General features: G+C 37.4%; 1 protein-coding gene across 1 annotated transcript in view; it reads right to left on the bottom strand.

The window, feature by feature from the left end:
- Window positions 1-3,383: 3,383 nt before the first annotated feature.
- frmd5a (FERM domain containing 5a) overlaps window positions 3,384-13,280 on the bottom strand; it is a 44,131-nt gene continuing 34,234 nt past the window's right edge. Inside the window, exons 3-6 of the mRNA XM_032549678.1 lie at window positions 12,273-12,379; window positions 11,853-11,921; window positions 11,618-11,724; window positions 3,384-7,784 (exon numbers count right to left, since the gene is read on the bottom strand). Of these exons, the coding sequence (XP_032405569.1) occupies window positions 7,198-7,784; window positions 11,618-11,724; window positions 11,853-11,921; window positions 12,273-12,379 (870 nt within the window). The 3' untranslated portion in view covers window positions 3,384-7,197. The remainder of the gene's footprint in view (window positions 7,785-11,617; window positions 11,725-11,852; window positions 11,922-12,272; window positions 12,380-13,280) is intronic.

Raw genomic sequence — 13,280 nt, 5'->3', positions numbered from 1 at the left:
GTGGAACCTCTTATGTGCCTGAGATGGTGTAAGGGAAAAAAATCAACTGAAAACCTCAGCTTTCAGCATGTAAAGTGAAATGAGTACTTAATCTTTCAGTGCAAAAAAAAAAAAAAGTTAAAACACTGCTTCAAGTACTGATGACCTTATTTTCTTTATAAATCACAGACAACAAAATATATTGATCATAGTTGCACGTCTGACCAAACCTACACTCATCTCCTGTTAAAGAGAATAAAAGCAAATGAAAAAAATTACAAGTAAACATGAAATAGGACATAAATGTTGAACACCAAACCAAGATGGGATCTGACCGTCCCCCAAGATTATGTTAAGCATTTTTAGACAATGTTGTCCTTATCTTTTCACCATAAAAATAGAGAAAGATGCAGAGATCTGTTGCTGGAAGCAACTCTGTTCCTTCATTTCAGCCACTTTGGTTACTATAAGATGCAGGCACAAGGAACAATAGTCAATAAAACAGAAATAGACAGCAGAACAAACATCAACTCAAGAAGTGTTAGAAAATGTTATCTTCCTCAATACGGCTGTAACTTTGTAGGTTACTGTCAGAGTAATCCCAGCAGCAGTTTTGTATGTGCTTGTTTCAAGAAAGAGACATGAGTGAAATATGAAACATTATTCAACTTTTTATTTCTGTGCATCTCACGTTTGCTCCTACAACTAGTTTATTGCTCCTAGAATAATGCTGCCGTAAATAGTGGATGTTGCATGCTTGGAGACCACTAAAGCTACATAATGCTGATGTCAACAAACACCTGCACATACTTCAAAGAAATGTTTAACAACAATATGGCTGGGTGAAAAAGCATGGAATTCCAAAAGTGCCACGAGGTAATAAATAAAAGTTTATCTAATAAATATTTATATATCGAACAATGATAAATATAAAAATAAATTAGTTAATTCAAATATGTCCTATTCTAAAATTATAATTAATTATTAACTCAATTTTCTGAACCAGATTGGTTCATTTGCACAGCAAATCCAGTTCTGACCAATTAAAAATGGACAGCAGTGTCTATTCTGATCTTTGACTGAGTAAAGTTAACAGAACATCTAAATAATTCTGAAGTTAAATGTGCTTTTATTAATAATTTAAAAAATAAGTGGCAAATTTAAACACCTATTGATGTTATAGATTATGTATTTGTTTTGAATTTGAAATAGAGTGACATTTAATAAAATATTTATTTATTTAATGGTGGCATTTCTGGAATTCCATAAAGGTGTAATAAATATAACGTATAAATGTACAAATACAAAAAAAAAAACAACCTATGTCTTCTAATGTGCTGAAATGTGTGCTTTATCTGTACTTCAGTAATTATACTGAGATAATAAAAAAAGTTCCCAGTTGAAGTGGAGGACAGGTTGCCGTTCTAGTGTAGCTCTGTTGATTTGATATAAAATGTTGGCTGCAACAGTGATTACCACTGACTGAGAAATATACTGAGCTACGGGAGCAGATCCAGCCACAATCCCAGAGAACTTGCTACTCCCCCATCAGGACTGATGGGCTCGTATTACACCAGAGCAGACAGAAAAGTAGCACCTCCAGGCCTTCAGAGGAGCAGCTGCAGGAAGGTTAAAAAAAGAGAACCCTGTCCAGCCATTACACACAGATAATAAAAAAGTGCTTTCTATTGCCAAGCTGTTTCAGATCATCCATTTGTACTATTTTCCCTTCGGTCTCTGGCTAATCTGCTTCAATTTCTCCATCTACCACTATCAACTTGAATTGTTTCTGTTCTCACACACAATTACAAAAAAAGGCCAGAATTTAGCCACCATCCAGCAGCCATTATGGCCATTGCTCCCTGAAGCTGACATGCAGGAGAGTCAACAGTTTGATTTAAATACAAAGAATCTCTAATCTGTTTATGTTTACTTAACCAACAAAATAAAATGCTTAAACTGCAGCAGACAAACTTGGCAATATTTGTGAAAGTAACTGGCAATTCAATACATCAATAAACAAATCATGTCAATTCCAGTTTATCTAATGTATTGTCACAGAAATATACTGTAAGTAAATTAGATCAATAGTCAATCAACTGTTTTCTATTTATTGGTCTGTTGATGCAGTGAATCAGGCTTACAGCTGTGCACCCTCTCCATATATTGGCAACCGTGGTAAAGATGTGTAAGAGACCTTAAAATAAATCCCTTTTTTATTGTCCTACCATAATCTCACAGTAAAATACAAAAAAACATTGTCTTTAATATGATTTCATTTGTAATGTCAGAGAAAATACACTTATTGGCATTCAATCCTTTGAAATAAAGCAGTGATTCTTGAAAAGAAGGACAAAACAGGTCCTATGGATAAAGCAAAAAATTTGAATAAAGTATACACAAAATATAATTTTTTCAAATATCTGACTAAACTAACCTGGGCCATGTGAGCACAACAATGTATATTTTCCTGGTGTTTGCTGAATATTTTTTTATTTTAAACATTGTAGTAGGCGGATGGTGTCTGTAAAATCCTTTGTCCTGAAGAAGAACTCAATACATTATAATAGTTTAAAACAAATAAAGGAATACTAAGATAATATATTATGACAATTAAGTATAAGTATTCAAATAAATAATTATTAAAGTATCAATAAATTGAATTAAAAATCATTTTTATGTATTTTCCAACTCAATTGAAATTTGTCCCAAGTTTTTGTCAACACCGTCAGACATAAAAAGAATGTAAAAAAAAAAATCAGGCATTATTGGGGGGCATCAGAACTTCTGAGGACCCCATGACGTCTTCCTTTCTCTTCCTTCGCTAAGAGGGCTAGGCACCTCTGGTTAGCTTATGTTATTCTTTAGTTTTTTTCTTCTGTTTTATTCCTAAATTGTTCTTCACAACTATATGTCAACACCATAACTGACAATTTACAAAATTTTGATGAAGTTTTGTGAAATAAATGGTTAATTTTGGTGTACTGTAAAGATTTTATGGACCTGATGAGCTACAATATGGCCTCCTTCAGAATAACATCATATAAATTGAGGTAGTTTGGCATTTTGTCAACGCTGTCAGATGTCAATTCCATCAGAGTTTGTAACACATTCAGTGATGGTGTTGACAAATCTCACTTAAATGTGCAGTTAACTCCTTTTAATATATTTTACATAAATGGGATTACTTCACATATATCAAGTATTTTACTCACTAGTTTGTCACCACTTTCAGTTCTGTGTCAACTCTGTCATGCACTGTCAACTCTGTCAGATGGACTTTATGTTGTTTTTTGTTTTAAATAATATTTCTTTTGTTTCTTGAGAGGCATTGTCTGTAAAACTGAGTAAAAATATCACTAATGGGGTAATTAAAAAAGTATTTTAGATTTATTTTTGTCAGATGGTGATGACAAAGTTCTAGGTCAGGTCCATTAAAGATGTAATTTTCAGGGACGTGTTGTGGTTCGATTCCCGGACCCAGCGATATTTGCCGCATGTCTTCCCCCCTCTCTTTTCCCCTTTCCTGCCTACTTTCATATGAGGGACACTAGAGCCCACAAAAGACCCCCTGGAGGGGAGAAAAAAAAATGTCATTTTCAAAAAAATGTTGCAACTGGGAGCCTGCACCTTAAGCATCTTTACATTCCCAAAACATTATTTGTCATATTTGTATACATAAGCTTGAGGAATAATTACATTTTTTGGGGGGGGAATTTAAACCCATTTTGTCCCACTTCTCAAGAATCACTGAAAGATAATCTGAGCATTTTTACTGCATAATTTATTTGAATTGGTAATCCAAGACTATTTATTTATCTAGTGTGTAAATATGACAAATAGGCCTGTTTCTTTTAACCACTGGACACAATTAGAAGAGTGGTAAGATGTTGGAGAACTGCAGTAGAGAAGCATCACTGAGTAACCAAGTCTAAAATGTGAAATAGAGGAAGAGTATGTGGAAGTATCTCATCACTGTTGATAAGTCAGATGGAGGAACTGTGAATCTCTGGTTCGTTCTATTTTCTAAGTATTTTAAAGAATTTATAGTGCCATGTACTCTCATAATATTCCATTTGAAAGAAAAATAGACCTATAGGATCAAATACTCAGTGTTAACTGTGATAGAGGATATGTGATGCTGTGGGTCTGTTTAATCTTCAAGATAGTTTGTGTCAACTCTTTGAAATGCCGGGAGCCTTTTACATAAAAATATGATGGTTTCTAATGGACAACTGGAAATAGGTCATTTTGGGGCCTTTCATCAGAAACATAATCCAAAACATACCAAAGAAAAACAGAAGTGGTTCAGAAAACATCAAATCAACCTTTTTCTTTGACCATTTTAGTCATAAATATTATATAAAACCTAAGGGGCGAGTTGAGAAAAGTGCATTAAAGAAACCTAAGAGTCTGGATGAGAAGTCCCTCTCTATGTACTGTATGATCAAACATTGTGAAATGAAGGCTAATAGCTGTCCGAATGGTAAAAGGTTCTACAGCGGGGAATTTTTTAAAAAGCTGTTTCCTAAAATGTATCTTTGGCCCCACTGAATAAATTCAGACACAGTTAAAACTTGTACCTTAAAAAAATTAAGTGTGAACTTGTGTTACTATCATGAAAGTTTAATCCATTTTAAGACTTTTTACACATCTTTACCAAAAAAAAAGTAACACAGGAAGTATTGAGGGTGCTGTATCTCTTCTTTCACGTAAAATAACTTCAGGTAAAGGTACAACAAATAAAATCGTATTTTTCAATGATCGGCACCAATAAATCATATCTGAAGTTAATCTGTAATAACTACACGTACACTGCAGACTTTAGACTGACTATTGATAGTGAAGGGAGATGTGATAACTGGTGAGTGAATCTTGATAAAAAGTCTCGTTCAACATTTTTTTTCCCCCAATCCCCTTCCACGTCTCCAACGCGTCTGACCTCACTTGAAACGCAGTGCTAAAAAAGGTATAATTTAATCTTCAATAACAAAATAACATTTCAGTTCTGGTAAAATATACATGGAAAAAAAACTGTCGATATATAATAGGAAACAAACTATTTTGTACAAAAATGTACATCATTGCTCTTATTCTAGCAGTTGTAATAATATAGTATAATACAGAAACTGAAGGGCAAGGCTGAAACCAAAATAGATCAAGCTCTTCATCAAAAAAGTAACTGAAATTCATTGAATTTCAATTTGATGAAAACAAAACAATAAAATAAAAGCAAATAAATGAGCACATTCAAAGTACTTAATAAAAATCACATCAGCATTGCACATCTAGCTAAAACAGTATCTACTAGTGCCAGTGAATCTTTGCTCATCGTGAGGATTTCTCTAATTGCATCAGACAGTATCGGGCCACATGACACTACAGCTTTAGTTCACTGGATTCTTAGAAAATAATTGAAAAACTACTTTCATATCCATCAGCTGATCTTGTATAGCGCTGTATATGGATGTACAACAAGACTTAAGCCATTGCCCCCAAAAATCTAAACAGTCATAAATATGTTTTCAAAAAAGGCATTTGGTAATCACCCTGTCTGTTTTCCATTTTAACATCTCTTTTCTCCCTTTTCAAGCTATTCCTCTCGGTCTTTTATAAAGAGGTTAACCAGCTCTTTGTCTTATTATAATAATGAATAGACATCAAAAGACCTTGACTCCATCGCAGCAGTTGGCCTTTCCAGACTCTTAACTCACTTGCATCTCTTGAAGATGAATCAACTTCCTGGATTGACATTCATTACCTCCCCTTCTTCTCTTCATTACATACAGTGGCTCTCAAATATCTAAGCACCCCTGATAAAAAGGCAGATTTTTTTTTTGATAGACCATGTTACATTATGAGATATTGCTCTGTATAATTTCACAGAAAACACAAATCTGTTAGGGGAAAAATCTAGAAACAAATAATGCGCCGTACTTGATTGCAGAAGGTGTGTATAAACTGAAACTAACACCTTACAGAAGCATCTTTTGATTCAGTTTCACCATCCAGTCTCACCATCATACCACATCATGACTTGGTAATATTGGATTACTCTCCCATTCTGAAGACAAATCCTGTTCATAACCCTCTGCAGGGGAACCAAATGACTTTGTGAGCTGCTGTATAAATCAAAACTTTACTTTTTCTTTAGTGAAGTCATTCATGTGTTGATTTGGATGTGTGCTGGGATGCTGAAATGTTATTTTTTCTTATACCTGAATGTGTTTGGAACCGCTTTCTTTCTGTGAAGAAAAGTAACCCCAGATTATGATGCTGCCGCTAACACGTTTTGCTGTGTGAATGATGTCCTTTTAAAACTGTGCAGTGATTTTTGTTTGGGGAAAATGTCTTCCTTTGTCACCTTAGTTACAAATCTAGAGATATAAAAAATATACTGCACTGTTGAGCACAGCTAGTACTTTGCAGATTTTCTGCAGCCTGTTCAGTTCTGATGTCAGCCTCTTGGCAGCCTCCCAGAATAATTACCATCACAGCTTTCAATAATTTCTAAGAAATGTCTGCATTTTGGTGTACCACAGACTGAGTACTGAAACTGCGACAAAAGCTACTTCAACAAACTATTAGTTTAATGGTTGGGCGAACAACTTTATCTTTTTCTAACAGATTTGTTTATTTATTTGTTGAGGAAAAATTAAATATGTCACATTAAAGATGGAAAAAGTCTTGAAATTATTTGTCATGATCCAACTTTTTTTAAAACATACGGTAGAAACTTGCAACTGGGGTATTTAGCCTTTCACAGCCCACTGTATGCTTCTCAGAAATAAATAACCGTCTGCAATGCTAATCCGTGCCAAGAAAAAAAAAATCAACATATTCCATTCCACAGAAACATAAATTTTAGGTTCCTCAGTTACTTATTTTCATAATTTATTTTTTTTCTTTTGTGTTTTTTGTAAAAATAAAGTTCCTGAAATGACTTAAAAAACGCAAAAAAAATGTCTTCAGGCTTTGCTAAGCAAAAAAACAAACATGGTAGTAGGAGGGAGGGGTGTGCAACTAAAGAGTTGAGGTGGTGGGAGAAAGATCCTGGCTTAGTGTTAGAAGGAGCGGTCCAAGTTGTTTTGTTTTCTGCAGGAGGAAGATGAGAAGCTGGGTTCTTGGTTCGGATGAAGTTGTCCTTCAACAACACTCCAGACTCCTAACCGTCTTCTCACAAACCTGAACTGTCTTTGTGATGCTACAACCGCACCCTCAGTTGTTAATGAGCAACCCGCCCACCCAGCGGAGCTTGCAGGCGAACCACCGCCTGAGGGGACAAAAGTATTCATAATGGAACTGTTCAAACTCGGGGGTTTGACGGATGTCGCTTAAAAATGCGATGTCAAGGTCTGACTCAGTGAGGATGATAAGGAGGAGGAGCAAGACAAAAAGGAGTCCAATGGTGACGAGGAGCAAACGGAGGACGCTTAAGACAAACTTATTCACCTGTTCCACCTCGCTCAGGGCTGAGTCCTCCCCTGCTCCTTCCTGTGCAGCTCTACCATCCGCCCCGAAATCACCCTCTTCCCCGCGCATCGGGGTGCCCGCCTCTGACTCCTTTTCCTCCTCGATGCTGCAGGGTGCACCATTTATTTGGCGTGAGACGGTCATGTCTGTGCTGTGTTCAGCCACCGGGGTGGGAAGGACGCTATCTGAGGGACTGTAGGCCTCGTCCGAGATGACTGCCATCCCCTCACTGGCATCTGTAGCGTGGCTGCGGGACCGGGGTAGGAAAGACTCTCCATGGGACACCGAACGCACCGGTGTAGAGTGGGCACTGTCACGCAAAGACTCCAGACCTGGGGGAATGGGTAAAAGGACAAAAAGTGAAAATAAACTGCAATATTAGGTTGGAAAGGTTGGCTTGAAAGACTAAAATGTCTACGTGGAATGTAAGCACATTCCTCAATCAATCAACCAAGTCCAAGAATTTCCTCTGTTGTCAGGATAATATGGTTGTAAACAAATATGTAATCCATTTAACAATTTAGTCACATGCTGAGCCAGTTTAAAATGCCAAATATAGTGTCAAAATGTGGTACACCAAGGTTAAGCAGGGTCAGCTTATAAAATACTATTTCTAACTTCTCATCTCAAACATCTCACCATCCAAACCATCATCCAGCAATAGACAGGGCAAGAGGAGCAGTAATAAGAGAAGCATCCAAGAGGCCTGTGGTAACTTTTGGGGAGCCGCAGAGACCCAAAGCTTCAGTGGGAGAATCTGTTATTAGGAGAATTATTAGCAGTGCACAAATTTGTTTTTTATAGAATACCGGCAAAAACCACCCCCAACCCCCTAAAAAAAACAGTTAAAAGTTATAAAGTCCAAATTGTAGTTTACTAAAAATTATAGAAGTATCAAACACATGGAAAAAGGTGCTCTTGTCAAATGACTTCAACATTTTTGGCCTGGTTGTACAACACCAAGAAAAACACGATATAACATCACCTGAATACACCATTGCTACATGGAGTTAGCAGCATCATCCTGCTTTATTTCAGCAGGAACATGGAAGCTCGTCAGTTTTGATGGGTGAATGAATGGCACTAAATGCACTCTTAATACTTGAAGAAAAGTTTATAGAGGCTGCAAGAGACTTTAGACTGCAGTGAATATTTGTCAAAGCTAAAGCCAAGAGGTGGAATGTGGTACAAATGTATTTATTTGTACCATAAATACTAGTATTTATGGTACAATACTATTGTACTATGGTACAATACTAATAATACAATACTATTTGGTGTTAGTTTATCAAAAAAATAAACTAATAAAAAACATATCTTGCTCTTTATTCTGCCATTTGGCAAATGGGAATTTGGGTTTGATTGGTAAACCTAATCAAACCCAAGAAGGAAGGTTTAGTTTTATTTAATGCCTGACAGTAAAAATGAAAAGGTTTTGAGTGTCTTTTAATGTCTGGTTTCAACAGTAATGCATGTGCCGTTCATGGACAAACTGTAATGTATTTCTGAAGATTGAGATTTTCATGTCCTTTTGGCTCACTGGAGGTCTGCCATAGAGCGGAGACAGTCACACCCTGTGTCCGATAATGCTTTTCTTAGAATCAAAACATCAATGAATACAGGTTGTATTTCAGGGACTTTCCAACTAGAATAACAAAAGAATTCAACCTCGGGCAAGAAATACTAAACAGATATGTTTCAGCAACAGCATCCATAAGGTAAGATGTAAGGTACAACGCTGCCTTGCCTTGAATTTTGAGCTTTCTCATTAATCTATGTTAAAGTTTGCTGAAATGCTTAAACAATTTAATACACAGCCTCAAATAATTCCTGGAATCACAAGAATACTTCAATTATTAGAAATTCACTTATGAAGTTTCATTAGCCAATATGAACTGTACAAGTTACAAATTACCATCATATGAAAGGGGGGAACTACATTATTTGAATAAACTTCAACTCTGTTGACAATGTGTTGCACATTTCAAAATGCACAAATATAAAACTTAAGAAATATTTTTAATCATGACATTTTTAATATCCAGAATAAGCCAGAATGATGTAAAGAAAAATGTGCTTAAATATGATGAATTAGTTCTTGTTCTTTTGCTGGAACACATAATGTAGAACAATCTGATTTTGAAAGTTTTTTGTGTCCCCCTGTTGCTGAGCTTGGCTATAGCCAAGTCCCCTAAATCAAACAACAAATATTTACTAGCAGGGTTTAAAAAGTCAGATTATAAATTGTCCACTCTGCTGCAAATGATAAAAGTACAGTAAAGGAAAGACGCTCTACAGTAAATATGAGCCATGGCAGAGTACTTTGCTGATGGTATCACATTCTCACAAGGGTCAGAGCAGCAACATTACACCGTTACTGTAAAATGAGGGGGATTAAATTTAAGCATTTCATGAGAAAACAGGTCATAGAAATATTGTTTTAGACTCTTAGAATAGCAGAAAGGATTACATCTAAAATCCAAACATCTGCTGACATTAACAATAGTCAACAAAAGTTTTCCTTTAAAACAACAGCTGAAACCAAATAACCAAGAAACACAGGGAACTGCATGAAGTGTGTCTCTTTACCACAATAAATATGCGAAAAACTGACAAGAAAACAAAACAAAAAAAGCTTCATTTGGGCCCACTTTACCTGCAGGACCACTGGCGTGAGAACAGGGCAGTGGAGTACCCAGACGAGGACTGAGTCTACTGGGCTCCTGCTGCCCCATCAGGGAAGGGTAGAGGGGCAGGACGCCGAGGGCCTTGCCCAGCATACGAGGCCCCAAGCTCAGCACGCGGACCTTTACATCCCGGTAGCAGTGGTTGATCATACGCAGGTGAACGTTCACCCGAGTGGTGATGCGAATCAGACACTTCACCATGGCTGCAGCATGCAGAAGCCTGTTCTGTCTTTATGGTCCCTGCCCAAAGTCCAGGCTTCGGGTTAATGTCTTTATTGCTTCTGACAGAGGGGGAAACAGTGGCTTTCTGCGGGCACTGCTACGATCAGCAGCATTAGCCTCCCAGCTTGGCCCCACCCAGGCCAGTGACATACATGGAGCAGAAGACCCTGGTTATTTTCAGCTGAGGTATTTATACCTCCCTAAGACATCTAGTCAGCACACACCGATGGTGGGAAAGTCTTACTGCTCTGCTTAATATATACGACACTACCTACTTCTGTCTTCCATCCATATTATTGTACACAGAGCATAAAGTTAAGAGTATGACCGTGTGTCACTGCTTTACCCGAAGGCCAATCGGTTCTGGAGCAGAAGACCGCAAGTAACTTCAGATGGCAGTATGTTGGCAGAACAGAAACACAAGCGTACCCACATAACTTAAAGGCTCTGCTGAACTGTGTCAAAGTGACTGAGCGATGCTCACGCCTGCAGTAGCCTGTTTTGACATGAACTCAAACGGCTCCAGTTTCAGGCAGAACGTGAGAGTTTGAGATGATTAGCTCAAGAGAGGGGAGGAATTCTCTAAAAACAGCCCCAGAGGCTCTCTAATTCTGTTTGAGTTCAGAGTCAGAGACATTGCGGATACATAAAATAAAGGATTGTGTCTTGCAAAAGCATTCATTGGGCTTGAACTATTTCTGCAAGTTGTCACAGTACAAACTCATAATTCAAGGTGCTCCATTAGGATTTTAGGTGATAGATCAAAAACACCAAAACAAGTAAGTGTGATGGAAGGAAAATGATACCTGGTTTCCAAAATTTTCAACAGATACCATCGCTGCTCTGATCCTGCTAAAGAAACACACCCCCATAGCATGATGCCGACACCACCATGTGACATCACTACAAGGATTGTGTGCAGAGTTAGCTTTCCTCTACACATACCATTTAGACTCTAATCATGTAATAATTGATATCTAATGACGTGGATTCTATTTTAGGACTTCAAGGTAAAAGACGTTAAAGACATATGAACAATTTTATTTCATAAACATGTTGGAAACCATGTATCATTTTCATCTCACTTCACATTTATACAACACTCTGTGTTATGTTCTGATATTAAATCTCAGAAAAGGTTTTGAAATTCCGGGTTGCAACTTGACAAAATAGAAAATGTTCAAACGTTAGGAATGTATGATTGGCTTGCTATTGAGAAACACATGGGTTTTATCTCCCAGTAACTATTTTCTTACCCTCCATGATAGATATGTGCACAGCTCTCCGACGTGTACGGGGAACACTGCTGAGGCGAGGCCCATGGGTGATGGATGGACAACTCCTACTGGGCACAAGGCCAGACCTGTTATTTAAAAAAAACATAATACAGGTTTAAATATAAAAGAAGTAAGCAGAATGTAATCAGTAGGAGGCAGTGCTGTAGAGATATCTACAACAACAACTAAGTATGTGAGGTAATTTTTACCCTACCTGTGTATTTCTGGAGGTTCACGTTTGATTCTGGCACTTTGCTCCATTACCTCTTTCGCTACTCTTCCACTGTTTTAAGATAAAGAAACAGTACACATGGGAAGTTTTAAATACATTAAAACATAAACAGTCAGAGTACATAAAAGTTATCACTGCAGTAATAAGTAAGTATAGTACAAGAGCATACATGCTGCTATACACATGTTAGCAGTTTCAAAGTGTGATCAGTTGCCCCTTCATTTCCACCTCTACCTCCCCTCTCCTTTTAGGTGTCACAACCATCCTCTGGGAAGAAGCAGCACAAAAGGTCGGGAGGTCACATCCTCTGGAAATAATTATATCCACCTCCAACTGTGTTTTTTAGTTTCAATGTCCTCTCCTCCCTGTTATCACTCAGGCTGCCTTGCTGGGTAGTCTTACCTGTAGCGGAAACGGCTGCCCTTGAAGAACAGGTTGCTGCTGGAGACGGTGCGAACCTGACTGGACTTCTCAAGTCTGACCAAACGAAAGGAAAAAAAAGAAACAAGTCAGTTAAATTTACAGAAAGGACAGAAAAAAAGAATCATTAAACAAACTACTAATATTTTTCTCCATGATTTGCTTGCCTAGTAGCAAACTATGAGGAAATGCATAAAAATCAAAAACAAAAAAAACAGTACTAGGAACAGAAAACAGGATAACTAATATCTATTCGCATTGCACAATATAGATAATATACACAGGGTTATTAGTGACACTCACAGGTTAGCTAAGCATATTCTATAGGTCAGGGGTGTCCTGTAACTTTTAGATGTGCCTCTGCTGCACCACACCTGAATAGCATAATTAGGTCATTAGCAGGACTCTGGAGAACTGATCTACACAAGAAGGAAGTAATTAAGCCATTTCATTCCAGTATTTTGTACCTGTGGCACATCTAAAAACTGCAGGACACCGGCCCTTGAGGACTGGAGTTTGACACCTGTGCTTTATCTGAAAATGGCAGCATTTTGGGCTATATGTGCTTAAAAGTCTGAAAAGTGGAAAACAAAAGAAAAAGAGTCAGACCTAAAAACCCCTTCACATGCTTCAGTAGAAGAGCTGTCATTACTGCACCTCTTTTAACCTCAGAGATTTTCCGGACCTGTTAGACGGAGAACTGGTCAGTAGGCAGCCCTGTGAAGTAGTGAGGAGAGGGCGGGGCTGACTATTGCAGGATAACCTTCAACATTCAAAGTTATTCGACAAATAATTTAACAGTACATAGTGTGAAGTGCTTTGGGAAGCATTAGATACTGTAAGTACAGGCCATTTACCTCTGTTTTTAAAAATCCAGGACAAACAAGCACTGGGATTTAAAGCTGGTATTGAAGTTATGAACATTTACTTTAGAGGTAAAGACAAGGCCATAATCTGCATAATTCATATGATTCGGTGGATCATGTTATA

This window comes from Xiphophorus hellerii, chromosome 2, assembly GCF_003331165.1.
Source record: "Xiphophorus hellerii strain 12219 chromosome 2, Xiphophorus_hellerii-4.1, whole genome shotgun sequence".
In the NCBI taxonomy this organism is placed as follows: Eukaryota; Metazoa; Chordata; class Actinopteri; order Cyprinodontiformes; family Poeciliidae; genus Xiphophorus; species Xiphophorus hellerii.
The sequence above is the reverse complement of the archived record's forward strand: the minus strand, read 5'-3'. Positions and strand labels throughout refer to the sequence as shown.